This window comes from Hyla sarda, chromosome 8 (genome assembly GCF_029499605.1).
Source record: "Hyla sarda isolate aHylSar1 chromosome 8, aHylSar1.hap1, whole genome shotgun sequence".
Classification (NCBI taxonomy): domain Eukaryota; kingdom Metazoa; phylum Chordata; class Amphibia; order Anura; family Hylidae; genus Hyla; species Hyla sarda.
The window spans coordinates 60,485,928-60,505,931 of NC_079196.1; the positions used below are offsets into that span (position 1 = coordinate 60,485,928).

Sequence of the window (20,004 nt, forward strand, 5' to 3'; positions counted from 1 at the left end):
CACAAAGCATGATAGTACAATACACAGCAAAGGTTCCCATAAGCTATACATCGCACAGCATGCTACTCCAACACTCCGCTCAATTCTGAAAGAGAAAAGCACAAAAAAACAAACAAACAATACAATCTGTGATTGGGGGAGGGGTGTGGGGCTATGGGGCGAGGAGCATGGGAGACTATGGGGGTAGGTAGGGGGCGGATCACACGGCCAAACTACTGGGCGATAACTTCAGGGGGACATGTGGAATGAGAGGGGTCATCACTCCTCTTCTTCATTGACGTCGGGCTGTCCAAGATGGCATAGTGTCTCAGCAGGCTGCGGATGAACCTCCGGCAGTCCTGAACGGACCTGTTCTCCCTGTTGATGAGGAGGTGGCTCCTGGCAAGCCAAACAGCATCCTTAAAACAGTTCATAAAGGCGCCAGGCCTCCTGGATGGCCTCCACATCGTGGGTCCCAGGGAACAGATCATAAAGCAATGAATGGTACGATAGGCAGTTCCTGGGTATGGAGTCTCTGAGTTCGGGTTCCAGGGCATCCAACAGACCCTGTGCAAAGGGGTACTGCCAAAAGACCAACCATAAGTGGCCCCATCTGCTGGCCCTCCATTCAGTTGACCTTAGTGAGAAGTGCATACTAGGCTTGGAGAGGCCCGAATAATGTTCCTCCTCAGGATTACTGAGAGGAAGTCCCAAAAATCCCCACCCTGGGAGAACTTCTTCATCTCGCATATGTCAAGTTCCCAGAACTTCTAAACACATTTAGTGGGGAACTTGGAGATGATATCAGCTACTGGTTTTCTAAGATGTAGGCGTTTCGTTCATTAGATTTAGTCCTACCTTAAAGGAGTACTCCACTGCCCCAGCGTTCGGAACATTTTGTTCCGAACGCTGGGGCAGTGGAGTACCCCTTTAAATGTCTCCATGCAGGAGACGGGCCAAACGTTGTCGATCTGATCACACTGTTCGTGCAGGTCAGAACAACATTTGAAGGGGTTGTCAAGGATAACAAAAATATGGCGGCTCTTCCAAAAACAACTTTCACCTGTTCTTAGGTTATGTTTGGTATTGTATGCAAATTGGGCCATTCTGCTTGCTGAGAGTTGTAGATTTGCAACTGCTGGAGGCACACTGGTTAGGAAACACTGATCTACACTATGTGATCTGACTGCAGCTTATATGGTCAAAAAAGGCTTCTTTCATACTGCTGTTAGTACACAACAGGGCGGTTACCGTCGGGACACGTGTCTCGGGAACCGCTCAGTTTAGAAGAGGTTTGCTATGGGGATTTGCTTCTAAACTGGGCGGTTCCCGAGACACGTGTCATCAGAGAGCCCTTAGACAGAAAAGAACAACCTTAACTTCAGAAGCTCATAAGTACTGAAAGGATTAAGATTTTTTAATAGAAGTAATTTACAAATCTGGTTAACTTTCTGGAGCCAGTTTATATTATATATATATATTAAGTTTTTTCATGGATAACCCCTTTAACAATATACACGCAGTTTATTACAGACTTAATGGAGGGATATTGATCATTAGCACAGATTTTGGCACAATGCAAAACCTGTTGTGTGACTCTGGTTGTCCCAGTTGTTGCACAAAATGTATTATTCACTTCTTAAATTTGCGCTAATGCCAGGAAGCCCCTGGATAGTGCAAAAAAAAAAACTGAAAAACTCACATATTCCTACGCCAGTGCACCAACCACGCACAATAAGAAACATGAGGAAGCCAGTGCAAACAACGTAAAAGTAGCGCAAAATTTGATAATTTTGGTGCAAATCAATGCGCAAAATGAAAACACTGTGCATGCAATTTTGTTGGGGCACACCGGATGATAGCAATCGCCCAAACTATTTCAATATAGAGGAGTGAAATACTTAGTATTCCTTGTGAATTTTGCAACAGCTTACTAACGCCTCTCACAAGGTAACACGCGCCTCTGTCCGCCTATAGACTATGTATGTCAGATAACAGCTGATCACTTCTTTGGTATGTAGGGTAAACAACGCCATTAAAGAACATTGACATGAATACTATAACCAACTTCAAAGCCATTAGTTCATACGTAACAGATGTTTTACATCCCAATGCACGCCAACAGAAGGCCAAGGCATTAGAAGCGGATCCAAACATGTGGACATCGCTGCCTAGTAACCTCCATATACAGTGTCAGCTTGTCATGGAGATATAAACACTACATTAGCACTTCGGAGCCATATGCTCCACAAAATGACTGCCGTCCGCAGGCATGCAAGTAGAGGCAAAAAAAAAAAAACATACAGGTCTACTGCAAAAACTGCAGAGGTCAATTAGTTAACTACAGCGCTGAACATGGCGTTGGCAGCTCTGCCCTTTGTACTGGTTACGTAACATGTAAGACAAGGTATTATTAAACTACAAACATAATACACCAGAGTAAAATGATTTCTAGGACCATAAAAGTCAGGTTTCCAACATAACAAGACCGAGGTGTGACCAGATGTGATGACAGACTCCAAACTATGATTTAACTGCTGTATAAAAGATATAGATATATATTAAAAGGGGTACTCCTTCCCTAGATATCTTATCCCTTATCCAAAGGAGGACCCCCACGATCTCCCTGCTGCACCTGGCATTCGTTTGGAGCATCGGGTGCAGCGCTGGAGGCTCATGATGTCACGATCACGCCCCCTCAATGCAAGTCTATGGGAGGGGGCGTGGCGACCGTCACGCCCCCTCCCATAGACTTGCATTGAGGGGGCATGGCCGTGAGGTCATAAGCCTCCGCCCCGCATCGCTAGTGAGTAATTCGAGAGAGAGAAGTTCGCTCCATGCACTGGATGTCTGGGGGCCGCAGCTGAATTCACGGAGGTCCCCAGTGATCAGACATCTTATCGCCTATCCTTTGGATAGGGGAAGAGTATTCCTTTAAAGGGGAAAGGGATAATCCACCTACCAGGGCTGGTTCACACTACCACCCCTAACACCACTGGCCTATAGATACCAATAGCTGGTGGTTCTGTCATCTTCCCAACCTAGGTGGGTTGGCATGACCCTCAAGTATATGACTTCTCTGTTACAGTATCTTTTTGCAAAAGTGAACCCTCCCTGCACAACTTCACAAGGCCAATGACATAAGGGGCCATCCTGACCTTGACAGACTACTACTCCAGTATATATGGCCTTAGTTATATCGAATTTCATCTTGACTTTGCTTGTGCTGCACCACATTTCTAGAATGTGATCATCCGGAGAACACTACTAAGGGCCCTAGTACAGAGGGCCATTATCTGCTGAACAGGCCAATATTGCTCATTCATTGGCTGATTGCTCTGTTCTTTCTTGCTAAAGAAGAAAAATCCTTGTTCGTCATCTGCCCATCTTCCTGTGTAACAGGGGGATCATGGCTGCAAAGGGCCACACAAAAAATCCAGGTCATGCGGCCCTCCCGTACAGTGGTCAAGCCTTGTAATAGGCTCGTTAAACAAGGCCAATCTGGTAGATCAGTGCTCATATAAAGTGCATGTAGGATCATGTAATAGGACTTTACTTCTCATCAGCCACAGTTTTAAGCCTGCCTTTACTATTTAGGGAGTCCTATCACATGCCCTACCTGTTTTCTCATCCTTTTATCATCCACCCTCTATTCAGCAGATGAGTGTGGGTGCCCAGGGAGCACAGTCACCACATAAGTTACCTCTTACCACATCTTAAAGGGGCACTCTTGTGGAAAACTTTTTTTTTTTTTATTCAACTGGTGCCAGAAAGTTAAACAGATTTGTAAATTACTTCTATTAAAAAAATCTTAATCCTTCCAGTACTTATTAGCTGCTGAATACTACAGCGGAAATTATTTTCTTTTTGAAACACAGAACTGTCTGCTGACATCATGAGCACAGTGCTCTCTGTTGACATCTCTGTCCATTTTATGAACTGTCCAGAACAGCATATGTTTGCTATGGGGATTTCCTTTTATCCTGGACAGTTCCTAAAATGGACAGAGATGTCAGCAGAGAGCACTGTGCTTATGATGTCAGCAGACAGCTCTGTGTTTCAAACGGAAAAGAATTTCCACTGTAGTATTCAGCAGCTAATAAGTACAGGAAGGATTAAGATTTTTTAATAGAGGTAATTTACAAAATCTGTTTAACTTTCTGGCACCAGTTGATTTAAAAAAAAAAAAAGGTTTTCACCGCAGTACCCCTTTAAGGTACTGAGAAGATAACTTCACAGATCGCCCGGTTACAAGGAATCATCATTATCATTATCATTATCATGCAGTAGAACACAAGCCTTTCTATTTCCCCTTTTACGTATTTCACAATTGTTACCAAAAAAGTAAATAATAAATTAATTAATATAATTCTGTATATTACATGAATTCATTAATATAGTTTAACAAGAGATTTATCACATTATATCCTTTACTGGAAACAAGGCATGTCTGGCATTTGTCACACGTGCCTAATAGTATTAGTAGACGAGACCGGAACGGATCAGAATGTTCCAGCCTGCAGGGTCTGCAATACAGCAGCCGCCTCAATCTATAAGGCTAGGTTCACACTACGGGAATCGGCATACTGCGCCAAGTGAACCGGTCAGCGGTAGGACCGTGCGGACACTGTTGTCTCCATGACCAAGATCATTCTTTCGGCAGCGGAATTTTAGCGGTGGAAACTCTGCCGCTGAAATTGCGTAGTGTGGACTGTGCAGCCAAATTCCATAGACAGCAATCTAAGCGGAATTACGCGTTGAAATTCCGTACCGTGAACCCAGCCCAAGTGTCAAAGTACCAACACTGTTCTAGTAATATGTTGTTATCTTTATGTTCCTTACAAGGCCAGCAAGAAAGCTTCTTATCACATATACAGAGAGTTTACTCCATGTTCCAAAAGCTTCTGAAAGGGAATGTGTAAGCAAAAAATGTACTATTGTTTCATGCAAGATTTTATGTTAACCATATTTTATTGAAATCATTTTTGGTGTTTATTTTTTTTTTTGTCAGATTTTTTATTTTACCATCTATATTTTATAATAATCTGGAAATGTTGCAATTTCCTTAGGCTTCTTTAACACTACCGTTTTTGCCCGGTAGGTGACGTCCGTTAGGAAGATAGCGGGAGAAAAATTTGTACATGACACGTCTTTTCCTACCGCTATCTACGGCAGCAATGATGGGAGTTATAACAGAAGTTAGAGGAATCCCATTCAAGTAAATGGGATAATCTTTGCCCGTTTTAACTCCCGTTAAGCTCCGTTACAATAACGGACATTAAGGGCGGTCAAAAAAAAAAAAAAAAAGCCCTTAATGTCCATTTGTAACAGAGCAACTTTCACAGTGTGTAAGAAGCCTTATTGGCTACTAGGTCTTAAACTAAGCTAAGACTTCCTGTTCTGTACAGATCTTTTCCCAGAATGCCTTCCTTCTTAGCACAGATCGGGATACAATGAAAGGTGACACCAATGTATAGATAACAGAGGTATACACAATAGCTGTTTATTTAGAGCTCAGCCTTCCCCTCCCTGTAGGATGACCTATAGAAGGTCACAGAGAATGCCCAGTGCTGTCTCCAATACAACTGTTGGGGATGATTACAATGATTCTGATTGCTGATGAATATATATATATAAAAAAATAATAATTGATTGAGATATATTATCTCAATCAATACTTATATGCTGCAGAAAACCCTTTTTCTTTTCAGATATATCAGCTTAGCTGTTTGCTTGTAACCAAGAGTTGAAGCTGCTCTCTGGATATTATTCAAGAAGCAAGAAAGAAGATTTATGGTGTTCCAAAGAGGAAGATGTAACAATGAAACAAGTATTGAGTCCAAATGAAATCATTCTGAGAAAAATGCAATTGATGCAAAATAGCGGATACATCTGTAATCTTCAAAATAAAACTGGAACTCTGCCCTATAATCTCAAATGACTTTGATTGAATAAATGCTTAAAAATAAATGCTTACGCTTATATAGGTATATGGACTTGGATAACCAATGAAGACGTGACAAGATGATTTTTTATGTGATTGACAACCGCCCCTTTTGATAATCATATGTAACAATGTACTTCCTTAATAAACACAGAACTTTCTTGGCTGAGAAAGGAGATTATACCAAACGCTTGTGTGGTATTCTTTCCTTACGTCGACACTCACCACACAAATTGAACAGCAGCAGTCACTCACATTTGAGGCCTAACCAGAGACACTCCTCGACACATCTGAGGGGGACAGGTCCTGTCAATTGTTATCTAGGGTCGTGCGGTAAAACATTTCTCTAAATGCTGTTAAAAACTGCTTAAATACAGAAAATAGAAACAGATTAGGAAAAAAAGAACATGTTTCAGGATCTGGCTCTAATCCAGAAAAAAATCTAGGTACTACATTCTCTTTAAATCTGAGACAACAGTCATTTTGTATGCTGATAAATATAAACATTTGGGTGAAAATCACAGAAGAATTGTGAGAAAACCGTCACACAGAGGCAGACACTATATTGTGAACTACACTAACTTTACAGCCCCTGTAGCATAGTCAAATAACAAAAAATAAATAAATTCTGGAATACCCCTTTAAGCTCTATTCACTTCAATGAAACTGAGCAGCAATACCACACGCAACCTGAGGACAAGAGTGGTGCGGTTTCTGGAACAAAACAGCTCTGTTTTTCTTATCCTGAAAACCTCCTTTAACATCTTGCGTCATTCTTATTCTATTAGATTGTAAGCAGGGATCTCTTTTGTCCCATTGTTTGTTTATAAATTGAATCTACTTTGTTACCTCCCCAATTAAAGTGCTGTGTAATACACTGGCGCCCCCCATCCCCTTAGTGAAACAGCGCCACTTTTGTTTATGGGATGTGTTGTTACTGCAGCTCAGCCTCAATCTAGCAGCAAGCAGAGACCTCTGCCAATGACACTTTAGATGGGTTTCTATTAAAGGAGTAGTCCAGTGGTGATTCAGTGGTGAACAACTTATCCCCTATCCTAAGGATAGGTGATAAGTTTGAGATCGCGGGGGGGTCCGACCGCTGGGGCCCCCCCGAGATCTCCTGTATGGAGCCCCGACAGCCTGCGGGAAGGGGGCGTGTCGACCTCCGCACGAAGCGGCGGCCGACACGCCCCATCAATACAACTCTATGGCATAGCCGAAGCGCTGCCTTCGGCAATCTCCGGCTCTGCCATAGAGATGTATTGAGGGGGCGTGTCGGCCGCCGCTTCGTGCGGAGGTCGACACCCGCTATCTGGCCGGAGAGCCGGGGCCCCGTACAGACAGATCGCAGGGGGCCCCAGCGGTCGGACCCCCCGCGATCTCAAACTTATCCCCTATCCTCAGGATAGGGGATAAGTTTTTCACCACTGGAATACCCCTTTAAGCTGGGTTCACACATAGGGAGAGATTTATCAAAAGCTGTGTAGAGGAAAAGTTGACCAGTTGCCCATAGCAACCAATCAGATGGCTTCTTTCATTTTTAAAATAGCCTCTCAAAAATGAACAAAGCGATCTGATTGGTTGCTATGGGCAACCTCCCTCTACAGAGGTTTTGAGGAATCTCCCCCATTGTATTTTGTTATAATTTTGGCTGTATACTCAGCCAGAAGTGAAAAAGAAAACCACACAAAAAACTATTATAGTAGGATCATATGGGAATTGAGTTCCTGTACTTTTTCCACTGCAAGAACACCGCTGAGTGAAAATCTTGGGTAAGTTCCCAAACTTTTTCCCTCTAGACTTAACCCGTGTGTGTATATTATATATATACACACACATACACACGCACACACACACACAGTACAGACCAAAAGTTTGGACACACCTTCTCATTCAGAGTTTTCTTTATTTTCATGACTATGAAAATTGTAGATTCACATTGAAGGCATCAAAACTATGAATTAACACGTGTAGAATTATATACATAACAAAAAAGTCTGAAACAACTGAAAATATGTCATATTCTAGATTCTTCAAAGTAGCCACCTTTTGCTTTGATTACTGCTATGCACTCTTGGCATTCTCTTGTTGAGATTCAAGAGGTAGTCACCTGAAATGGTTTTCACTTCACAGGTGTGTTGGTGTAGAGGAGGAGGTGTGATGGTGTGGGGTGCTTTGCTGGTGACACTGTTGGGGATTTATTCAAAATTGTAGGCATGCTGAACCAGCATGGCTTCCACAGTATCTTGTAGCGGCATGCTATTACATTCGTGTCAGGCCCAAGGCCTGATTATTAAAATCCTATATGTGTATTATAATTATAACTGTGTGTGATGGATCATCCAAGACATGGGCGAGAGGTCATTCAGACTGTGGGTTTTGTGTATTGCATTTTATTGGGGGGTCTGGCTGTTTGTTTACATCTCCTTTGAAGTCAAAGGCTTTTTTGAAGTCATGTACTCTGGTCCCATCATATAATCAAACAGATAAGGGGCCAGGAAGAGAGAAGACCCCCCTGGTGGGGATCAGAGGGGAGGGGGGAATGGAGTCTCCCTCCCAAGAAAGCAGATATGATATTTAAAACAATGCTAGACTCAAAAGTTGGTTGTTAAAAGCCGGGCCACAAGCTGACAAGACCATCCTAAGAATAGCTCTCTCATGGACTGCTATATCATCATGCTGTAAGAACTTCATCTTTTGTTTTCTTAACTTGCCTTGCTAAACTCTTTTATATATTTTTGTAACTGTATGTCATTTGTTTCTGTATTTTTATATAGTCAGCACTGTGATACCTTTTATCAGATTAAATGTTTCATTAATCAGCTCTGGTCTTTGATCTCTAAATATATGAGCTCACCTTTCTGAAGGCAGCTCTGGTAAAACACGTTTATCTAAGGGTTAATTTGGTGACTTGCTGGGACTTGTAGTGGATACCCAGAGGTCTGGCGGCTTTAACCTTTGCACCATCACAACACTCTCTCTAGCGTCTTAGCTGGACCGATAGGGTGTGATCGTGACAATCCGGTTTGCGTTTAGTTGGACCATCATTTATATTTCAACAGGACAATGACCCCAAACACACCTCCAGGCTGTGTAAGGGCTATTTGACCAAGAAGGAGAGTGATGGGGTGCTGTGCCAGATGACCTGGCCTCCACAGTCACCAGACCTGAACCCAATCGAGATAATTTGGGGTGAGCTGGACCGCAGAGTGAAGGCAAAAAGGGCCAACAAGTGCTAAGCATCTCCGGGAATTCTTTCAAGACTGTTGGAAGACCATTTCAGGTGACTGGCTCTTAAAGCTCATCAAGAGAATGCCAAGAGTGTGCAAAGCAGTAATCAAAGCAAAAGGTGGCTAGAACCTAGAATATGACATATTTTCACACTTTTTTGTTATGTATATAATTCCACGTGTTAATTCATAGTTTTGATGCCTTCAGGGTGAATCTACAATTTTCATAGTCATGAAAATAAAGAAAACTCTGAATGAGAAGGTGTGTCCAAACTTTTGGTCTGTATTGTGTGTATATATATATATATATATATATATATATATACTGTATATACTCGAGTATAAGCCGACCCGAATATAAGCCGAGCCCCCTAATTTCACCCCAAAAACCCAGGAAAAGTTATGGACTCGACGATAAGCCTAGGGTGGGAAATACATCATCCCCCCATGTCATCATCAACCCCCCCGTCATCATCACCGCCTGTCAATCCCTTCTCAGTGGTCTTCAACCTGCGGACCTCCAGATGTTGCAAAACTACAACTCCGAGCATGTCCGGACAGCCATCGGCTGTCCGGGCATGCTGGGAGTTGTAGTTTTGCAACATCTGGAGGTCCGCGGGTTGAAGACCACTGAGAAGGGATTGACAGGCGGAGATGGACGGCCGGGACCATCCCCTCACAGCTAAAGCCAGAAACGTTTTTTTTTTGTTCACTCCAGTATAAGCCGGGGAGGGTGTTTTCAGCACGAAAAATCCTGCTGAAAAACTAGGCTTATACTCGAATATATATATTATATATATATATATATATATATATATATATATATATATATATATATATATATATATAAAATATGTATGTGTGTGCTTGAGAAAGGCTCTATTGATGGGCCGAAACGTCGCGTGTATTGCAGATGTGTGAATAAATACACCCACACTGGGTTTTCACTGAATGCTGGAGTGCCGCTCTCTTCCATTTTTTTGCTATATATATATGTATTGTTCATTTGAGGATAACCAATAGTGTACACAGGTCAGTCCATGAGGAGTTCTGATAAGTCTGTTTGTTTTGGCAGATTCCCCCTTTCCATACAAGTCACTTATATAGGTCACTGTGGTCAGATCCACAACCCTCAGGAAAAAAAAGAAAGAAAAAAAAAACAAAAAAACTATATAAATCATAAAACGTGTGGACGTTTTATGAAGCCCCCTTATATACAGTGTGTGAATTGTTTCCATATATATTTTTTTATTTTTTATTTATTTATTTATTTTTTTTTTTTTACACATATACAACTGTAGATCAGTGGTCTTCAAACTGCTGCAAAACTACAACTGCCAGCATGCCCAGAAGGCCAAAGGCTGTACAACATTGGTCTTCAAACTGCGTCCCTCCAGCTGTTGCAAAACTACAATTCCCAGCACGACCGGACAGCCGGAGGCTGTCCGGGCATGCTGGGAGTTTCGTTTCGCAACAGCTGGAGGAACACAGTTTGGAGACCACCAATGTAGATGACAGATAAAGTTCACTTCTTCCTCCAGGATATCTGCGCACTTACAAAGTGTCTCCAATCCGTCAACTAAAAACATGCAGAATTGCGCAATATGACTAAAATTATGAGGCCTCGCTACTGAATCCAGATGTAGTCGGAAAAGAAAATAAAAGGCTGCCCTTGGCAGAGGGAGCGGAGGGGAAGTGTACGGGTTGCGCAAGAGTCTCAGCAGTCCCAACAACTCCCTGCTGTGCAGAGTGCGGAGGAGCTCACACGCACAGGAACAGGGATCCTTCAGGGGGACTGCGGAGAGCCAACGAGTGCGGACACAAGATCCTCACTAACAGAGGAATACTCAATCTCATAATGTTTACCAACAAATAAAGAGTAACAAAATAATACACAGAGCTAAAAAATGCAAATATTCACATATTGTGTTACATTGTTACATTTTGACAATCAATGTACAAAATGATAAAGTATCTTCTTTAGTCACAATCACCGTCTCCCCAGCGGACTGCCAAAAATAATACGTATGGGAAAAGCCTAATGCGTTTTGGTGAGCAATGACTTTCCTGATTTTATGTAAATTGAACTAAGATGCAACTTTCTAATGCTGCTTTGCCTATGGACTGCTTGCAAGTTAATGAATACGAACTATCGGGCATTTGCATCGGGTAAATTTAAAGAGTATGCATTGGAAAAGTGCTAAACTTTTCCTTACACAATAAAGGGGTGTTCACACGGCGGAATTCCGCAAGAATATTCTGCACGGAAATTCCGCTGCAGCAGAGTCCCATTGATTTCAATTGGATTCTGCGTCACTGGGCATATGGTAGAAATCCTCATGTTGACATGTTTATTCTTTCTGCGGATTACGCACGGAAATGCATTGACGCCTATGAGAAGGCGCAATTCCCAAGTGGTCCTCAAACCCGCCAAAACTTTCAAATGTGTGGAATGTCTGCTCTGGGTGGACATTCTGCACTTGTTAACATACCCTCAAGGTCCTTGAAAAAAAAAAAAAAAATCTCACGAGGTATCTCACTTTCCTGCTAACTTCTGTCCATTGTCTGTTAGGCTCAGACCATATTAACCAACAGGATAAAACACAGAGGGATGAGGTTGTGGCTAAGGCTTCTATCACACTGCTGTCGTCCCCGACCATAAACGGCCGTTAGGCTTTTTTCCCCCCTCCTTTTCTTTGCCTTTAACAGTCGTTATCGGGATAGGGCACAATGGACAACAACGGGTCCCGAGGGATCCCATTGGCTATAATGGGGTCAGTCGTGCGCCATTGGTTTTTTTTAGCGGGAGAACAATAAGGCGCATGCAGTAATTTTTCTCCCCGCTATTCTCCCCTCATTTCATAATGGCCGCTGCACTGACGGGTCACAATGGTAGAGTGAAAGGGGCCTTAGCTATGTGCAGGACAGGGGGAGAAAGAGAGAGAGTCTGGGCTGTGTTCCAGCAATCTGTAAGTCTGTCTGAACTCCAGAATATCCTCACTGTCCTTCGAGGCATCCCTCTCAGCAGCAGTTCAGTGCTTACCTTTTCCTTTCTGCTCACATGGTACCTTGCAAAGAATGTGCACCAGTAACCCCTTCTCTCCCACACATGCTATCTATAGTAGTTTGCACTGCATAAATCACCCCCCAGTACAGTGCCAGCCTGTTCTGCTCACTGTATTTTTCACCAGCACTATGTGGGGCCAGTAAGGGAAAGTAAGTGCCTGTGTGTGTGCTACTGGTAAAAAGAGCTGCATGCTGTCTGTCTGGGAGAGAGGCCTTTCATGCAGCTCTTGGGGGGGGGGGGGGGTACTGGTTCTCCTTGTAGAGATCCAGCTGGTGCATGGAGTCTCTGGTTTGGCAAATATCCCTAGTCATGTTTAAAGGCTTTTCAATGGGTTGAACATTGACTTACAGGTAGCTACCTATGGATTGTTCTCTTCTTTATAAAAAACAGTTAATTTGCATATTTTTACCACCGAGAATTGCATGTAAGACTCCATACACCAAATGGATCGCCAAATAGGCTTTAGAGTAGCGGTCTGCATCCTGTGGCTCTGCAACTTTTCTAAAACTACAATTTTAAGTTTCCAAAGCAAATGTTCGGCAGCTGACGGTCCATTTAAAATTTTTTCCTTTATCTGTGCAACAGTACAGATAATACCTCACAGTCTTACGTGTTTCGGCTGAAGAGCCTTAATCATAGACAATAACTCAAAGTACAGTGACCCTCCGACCTACGATGTCCCTGACATACGATCATTTCAACATACAATGGCGTCTCAGAGGCCATCGCATGTTGAAGGCAGCATCAACACACGATGCATTTGTATGTCGGGGCCATCGCATAAACGGCTATCCGGCAGCGCAGACTGCTTCAGCTGCCACCGGATAGCCGTTTACGGTGCCCCGTGTGGTCCGCTGATGATCACTTACCTGTCCTCGGGGCTCCGGCGCGTCCTCTTCGGGATCCCCTGCAACGTCGGCGCTCACTATCGTCGTCATCACGTCACTAGGCATGCCGTCCCGTCATCCAATAGGAGCGGCGTGCGTAGAGACGTCATGGCGGCGACGGAGAGCGAGGATGCCGGGGAAGCAGAGGCCTTGCCGGAGCTTCGGGGACACCCTGGGGACGCGGCGATAGCGATGGAAGGCGACATCCAGGGCAGTGGTGACGAGCGGTGACGGTCCGGAGCGGCGGGGACACGTGAGTATAACCTCCAATACCAGTGGTCTTTAACCTGCGGACCTCCACATGTTGCAAAACTACAACTCCCAGCATGCCCGGACAGCCGTTGGCTGTCCGGGCATGCTGGGTGTTGTAGTTTTGCAACATCTGGAGGTCTGCAGGTTGGAGACCACTGTCCTATACTTTACATTGCACGGATCCCTCAACATACGATGGTCCATTTGGAACGGATTACCATCGGATGTTGAGGGACCACTGTATGCCCAAACAGTAGCAAGCTGGGAGTTGTACTCTCACAAGATCTGCAGAGCCACAGGTTGCATACAACAGCTTGAGACTATATTATTGTGAACCTGCCAGCAGATCAGGGTAGCCAGGATGTCCCTCCCATAGCGCTGAGATGTTGCGTGACAGCAGTAACAACAGGTGCAGGCTGAGGTTTCCACTGTGTGTGTTCAGGGCTCATTGTAGAAGGACAATAATCCCGACTGATTTTATTCTATTTTTGCTTCTCATCTTTAAAGTTGCTATAAAATTGCATTTATATCCTGATATCCTGCCTTCTCCATAGTCGGCCACTTACGATGGCTGCGAAGGGCTCTAAATGGCTTCCTTGGGCCATGAATCTGCTTTTCCAGTCCACAGTAAATCCTGTATTGTCTATTTTTGCACTGTGTACAATAATAACATGAAGTCTCTGTTTTACCTATTTATTTATATTTATCTAAGTCATTTCTTAGAATCCAAGTTCAGCCAGTTCATAGAAGCATAGAGGCGGCATGGAAGTGGGGTAGGGTAGATTGACAACAAACAATTCCGTATATGTGGCTCTGCCGATGTCTGGGAGGGTTGGACCCCTGCTGTGAAGGCCCGTTGGGATCTGAGAAGGTCTCGCTCACCATAGCAGTTGACCAATCTCATAGAATTCATAGACATTAGATTTTATGTGGCAAATCCTGAATATATCTATCTTACATTGGAGGAAGCAAGAATCTGTCAGATTTAACTGCCTGATGCCACTTATCTCCATCTCTACTACATAAACCTGCATCTGGCAAGGTGGGTAGCAACCCTTTGCTCTCTAATGTCTAAGGCCAGATTAAAGGAGCCATCCCATGATCTTGTGGACTCTTTGGCTATGAGATAGGGGTCCTACATATGATTAAACAGTAGCTTTCCCACAAGTGGTATGTAATGATTTTTATGCATTACAGTGGTCCCTCAACATATGATATTAATTGGTTCCAGGAGAACCATCATATGTTGAAACCATCATATGTCGAGTACATAGGTCTATGTAAAAATGGTAATTGGTTCTGTGATGACCATTGTATGTGGAGTGTATGGGGAGTGTTTAACAAACCAGGGTGCCTCCAGCTGTTGCACAACTACAACTCCCAGCATGCATGTACAACCATTGACTGTATGGGCATGCTGGGAGTTATAGTTTTGCAACAGCTGGAGGCACACTGATAGCGAAACATTGATGTATGGGGTGTATTGTGTGTATATGTATTGTATGTGATGTGTGACATCGCATACAGTACTGTACAGTTCTTTAAATACCTTCAGGGGGGGACAGAATGTCCTCCATTACGATCCTGCCGACTACAGCTCTATAGGAAAGGAAGGGGAGGGCAGCCAGCAGCTCACTGGATGCCTGCAGCAAGATGCTGCAGGCTATTGGCTATGGCTGCACTGGGGGGTGGGGCTTACACGGAGCTCACAGTGGAAGCCTGCGTGAGTTAGCAGGACAGCATGTGAGTAACAGGAGGCAGAACGGGGCACACGGGGACATTAAACAACTATCTGTCAGTTGCTGAAGTTGTCAGCGCTGTCAGATAGCTGTTTGTATGATGGCCCCGACACACAGCAGCATCATATGTCGATGCTGCCTTCAACATACGATGGGCTCTGAGAGGCCAACATATGTTGAAATGATCATATGTCGGGGCCATCATAAGTCAGGGGGGTCACTGTACTACTTAATTGCAGAAAACCTGTAAATTCCAGCAACTTGCACTTGTTATAGTAGCTGGACCACCAACTCCAGATCACGGTCTACAAGAAAATGGGTTGTTCTGATTGGACAGCCCCATTAAAGGGGTATTGCAAGATTTGTTTTATTTGACTATGCTACAGGGGCTGTAAAGTTAGTGTAGTTCATAATATAGTGTCTGTACCTGTGTGTGACGGTTTTCTCACAATTCTTCTGTGATTTTCACCCCAATAGTTATTTTTAACAGCATACAAAATGACTGTCTCGGATTTTTCCCAGGTTGCAATGCGGCTGAGACCTGACTCACTAGTCAGCTGATGACAGGGAGCCTGTCTGCTTCAATGGGTGGAGCGATCGCTTGGTGGGAGAGAGATCAATCTGCAACTAATGCAACAGCTGTAGGCACCCTGATTGAAAACCACAGGTCTTTTGAATGGATGCAGCTCATTTATGTTTCAATGGGTGGGGTGGCTGATGTGTGGGAGGGAGGAAAATGGAATTATGGGATTTGTGGGCAAACAAGAAAACTCAAACAGGAAATACCAGTTCACAAAAAGCTAGCCACAGTGTTATGGTAATCTCATGACATAGCCATTTAGCCACAAGACAAGCACAGATCCTCCAGCGCATGTCCATTACTGTCTGCCAGGTACGTACTAAAATCACCTTTGGTGGATAACCCCTTTAAGGCTTTTAATGGCTGACTCAATTATACTTTTTCTCTGGTTCATAGTAGGCATAAAAAATACAACAGTAAATAGTTCTAACCACGTGTGACACCACGCCTATCCTTCAAATAACCTTCAGATTGGTGCCTGCCATATCCAGGGCATCACGTGACAAGTCCATGGTAATCTCTTAGATAAAATGAGGACCCATCCTACCTTACTGCATTTTTAACCACTTCACACATTGTCGATTTTTTCCTGCATTTGTGTGCGTAAGATCAGCAACAGATTGTTGTGCAGAACCTCAGTTACATACTACAAATTTTGGGTGTATGGAAACTGGCCCACAAGTAGATTGTAAAACCCATGGCAGATTTCACTCTTCTAGTATATGAACATGTTCACATGACAGGTATTTACTGGTGGATCCACGGGCAGGCAGATTCCTGACATGCATGTGCAGTTTGGAGTCTGCACAAGATTTAGCCTCATTGTCAGTCAATGGCGCCAATCTTCAATTTTACACGATCCGCACAAAAAAGAAATAAATAAAATACATTGCCATTGTGCATCCCGTTTTGGGTCCATGCATTTTTTTTTTGCGCCGAACGGCTCCCCAAAATGGTTCGGAGCACAACTGACACCACCGGGTCCCAATGATTCCCACTGACTTCAAAAGGAGTCCATCGGGGATCTTAGTAGCGCGTTTTTTTTTTTCTCCGCTAAACTCTTGTCATTAGGACAAACATGTAGACGGAGCTCCATATAGCGGAGCCTGACGGCAATGTGAACTTAGCCTGAGTAGATTTTATTTCTGTGGGTGCAGCTAATAAATCGGCATGACTAAGAACCAACTGGTTTGAAACGTGTCGGAGTATCTGTATCGCTTTTAGCACTCATTTGCTATGATTTACATAAAATTTTAACATGATTTACATACATTTTGAACTTTATACTTTTGGGGGCTGGACACTTTGTTATCATTTCTGTAGCTAATAATCTGCCTAATTTTTTTTTCTTCATGAGAACAGGGTTACAAGTACGCCATTCCCATGCATTGGTTTGCTGATTTCAGCAGAGAAACAAACATTTAGAATTGTAAACAAGGCCTATAGGGGGTCAAATCTGCATGTAACACATTAGGGCAGGGTTTCCCAACCAGGGTGCCTCCAGCTGTTGCAAGACTACAACTCCCAGCATGCCAGGAGTTGTGGTCTTGCAACAGCTGGAGGCACCCTGGTTGGGAAACACTACATAAGGGTTGTGCAGCGGGTCTGAGGTGGCAAAGTTTGCACACATCTTTCTAGACTCCTGAATGGCATGCATACTATATAGTTGTATAGGACACATCTACTTTTCTTATATTAGTAAATAACAACATACATTTTTTGGACAGAACTAAGTAAAAACTCATGCAAAAAGAGTTATGTGAGTGCTTCAGTGCGTCCCGCCCCGCCCCCCCCCCAAAAAAAAATAAAATAAATAAAATTATATATATCTATAAGCTGTACAGAACTTTTTCCAACTTAACAAAAGTTTAATTTTCTACAGTTTGTTTACTTTAAAATTAAGGCACTTTACTAAATAAAACAAGAAAAGGCAAATAAAAAGGAAGCGACCCAGTTAGAGTCTATACAGTCATGTTATCCGAAACTTCAGAAGTTACTCCAGGATGGTCGCCTTGAACCCCCTAAAGAGCCCCCTGGTGACTCTGCACATTCAGTTGTCTAGGAGAGAACATGCAAACTACCATAGAGCACTAGTATGGGGCCTGGAGGGATCACAGTGAACCTTCCTCTTCTGAGAAGACCCTCGGACCCAAAAAAAAAAAAAAAAAAAAAAAAAAAAAAACACAACCTTAACCACATCCATGTTTAACCACATGAAGCAACTGCTCGGGGGCCCCTTGGAGCCCATAAGAAAACTTCAACAAGCGACAATTTGACTGCTCAGGACTTACTGTAAACCCTTTTAAATTCCACAAATATTTACACTTTGTATCACTCTATTAGTAAATATTTATGTGACAAGCTGCTGGATTCTAACTTATGGGAAAAAAAAGTTCCTTAGAAGCAGGTCCTTGTATTTCTAAGACAGTGATCCCCCAAATTGTTGCAAAACTACAACTCCCATCATGCCCGGACAGCCGGAGGCTGTCCGGGCATGATGGGAGTTGTAGTTATGCAACCGCTGTAGAGTCAAAGCTGTGAAGAATCCAAGATAAGGATCAAAGCACCTTGTAAAACCCTCGAATCTGAACATTGGTGATAATGACAAGAGGTTCTGCAGCATCTGAGGTCACCACCGGACGTGAAACAGGGAACAACTTAGTGTATTTACCCCCCACCCCCATCAGTCTTCTTATAGTTCCAATGTTTTTTTTATTTTTTTATTATTCCTTTAGCGGAAGTAGAGACGTCATTCCCTGTGATCAACTCTTTAACACCAGGATGATGAAAGTATGTGCCCCCCTCCCCCTCCCCCCCCTCCTTCTTTATGTAAGTCAGTGATCCCCCAACCCGAAGAAGGCTGTCTGGGCATGCTGGGAATTGTAGTTTTGTGACGGCTAGAGAGCACAAAGTAGGGGATCACTGGTGTAAGTGATCAGTAGATCCTCTAATCACATGACCAGAGTGCCAGCTCTAAATGGGTCATCGGGTCAATGGTCGTAAATGTCGCAATTTGTTGATTTTTTTTTTAAATTATTATTATTAATAAAGAATATTGAATATATTTTTTTTTAAATTAAATTATTCTTTTCTGTGAGTAAATAACAGTAACAAATAAAAACATTATTTCCCATAAGTTCCAGTCAATGCACAATTACAATCATCAATAGTCAACTTTTGTTTACAATACATTGATACATTGTTGCCAATAGATTGATACAAAGTATTTAAAAAATAACGGTAAACAACAGTTTAAAGTCCTTTGGGAACCCCAGATACGATCACAACCTGATTACATGGTATGGTGCCGATTACATCGGGCGATGATCGCCCACCAGCTGTATCAGGGTCCCCTCCCCCCCCCCCCCCCCAGTCCCCTGCCAGACACCAAGGTGACACCCCGGCGCCGCCCCCAGGTGTCTCCTCACCTGCTGTGACTGCTTAGCGGGGGGTAACTCTAATTCCATCATGGTGGCCTCTGGCCCCGGCCCGGTATATCCTCCGTGAAGTTGTCGCAGTATGTCTGGTGTGTCGGTGTGCCGCGCCCCCCTGTTACTCTTCCCGGACCGGTGACTCGTTCTCAGGACCGTCCTAAGAGATCTGACGGGAAAGTCCTGGGCAACACGGCCAAAGTCGACTGTCAAGCCCTCTCCGCCAATGAGAGCGCAGAATTCCTGTGACCCCGCCCACCGAGGATGACGCAAGGCATCACGATGCAGCAGGCGGTGTCACCCGTCGCCCACCACCCTCCGACCACGCCCTCTTTATTAACCCTTATGCTGCCTGCTGGTTTTGGAACGTAGAAAGGTTTTCTGTCGTCCTCAGCTAGGACAAGGCAGAGTCTCACGTTTCTGTCAATGTAATAGTGTGAATGTGCTCCAATACTGGTGTTAGTGTGGTCACCTATAGGTATTTAACCCCATAATTACTAAATCAGTTTTTGTGGTGTGTTTTTTATTTTTTTATTTCTACTCTTCCCTTTCTAGGAGCCAAGGGTGGAAATTTATCATTGGCTTAAAGGGGTACTCCAGTGGAAAACTTATTTTTTTTTTAAATCAACTGGTGCCAGAAAGTTAAACAGATTTGTAAATTACTTCTATTAAAAAATCTTTATTTTCTTTTTGGAACACAGAGCTGTCTGCTGACATCATGAACACAGTGCTCTTTGCTGACACCTCTGTCCATTTTAAGAACTGTCCAGAGTAGGAGAAAATCCCCATAGAAAACATATGCTGCTCTGGACAGTTCCTAAAAACGACAGAGATGTCAGCAGAGAGCACTGTGTTCCAACAAGAAAAGCATTTCCTCTGCAGTATTCAGCAGCTA

General features: G+C 43.5%; 1 protein-coding gene across 2 annotated transcripts in view; it reads right to left on the bottom strand.

Moving 5' to 3' along the window:
* The window catches only part of NFE2L2 (NFE2 like bZIP transcription factor 2), a 31,473-nt gene extending 12,116 nt beyond the window's left edge, over positions 1-19,357 (bottom strand). Inside the window, exon 1 of one of the 2 annotated variants that reach the window (XM_056535299.1) lies at positions 19,107-19,357. In XM_056535299.1, the coding sequence (XP_056391274.1) occupies positions 19,107-19,148 (42 nt within the window). In that variant the 5' untranslated portion in view covers positions 19,149-19,357. The remainder of the gene's footprint in view (positions 1-19,106) is intronic. The other variant, XM_056535298.1, reaches the window with a different exon arrangement.
* Between the last annotated feature and the right edge of the window lie 647 nt (positions 19,358-20,004).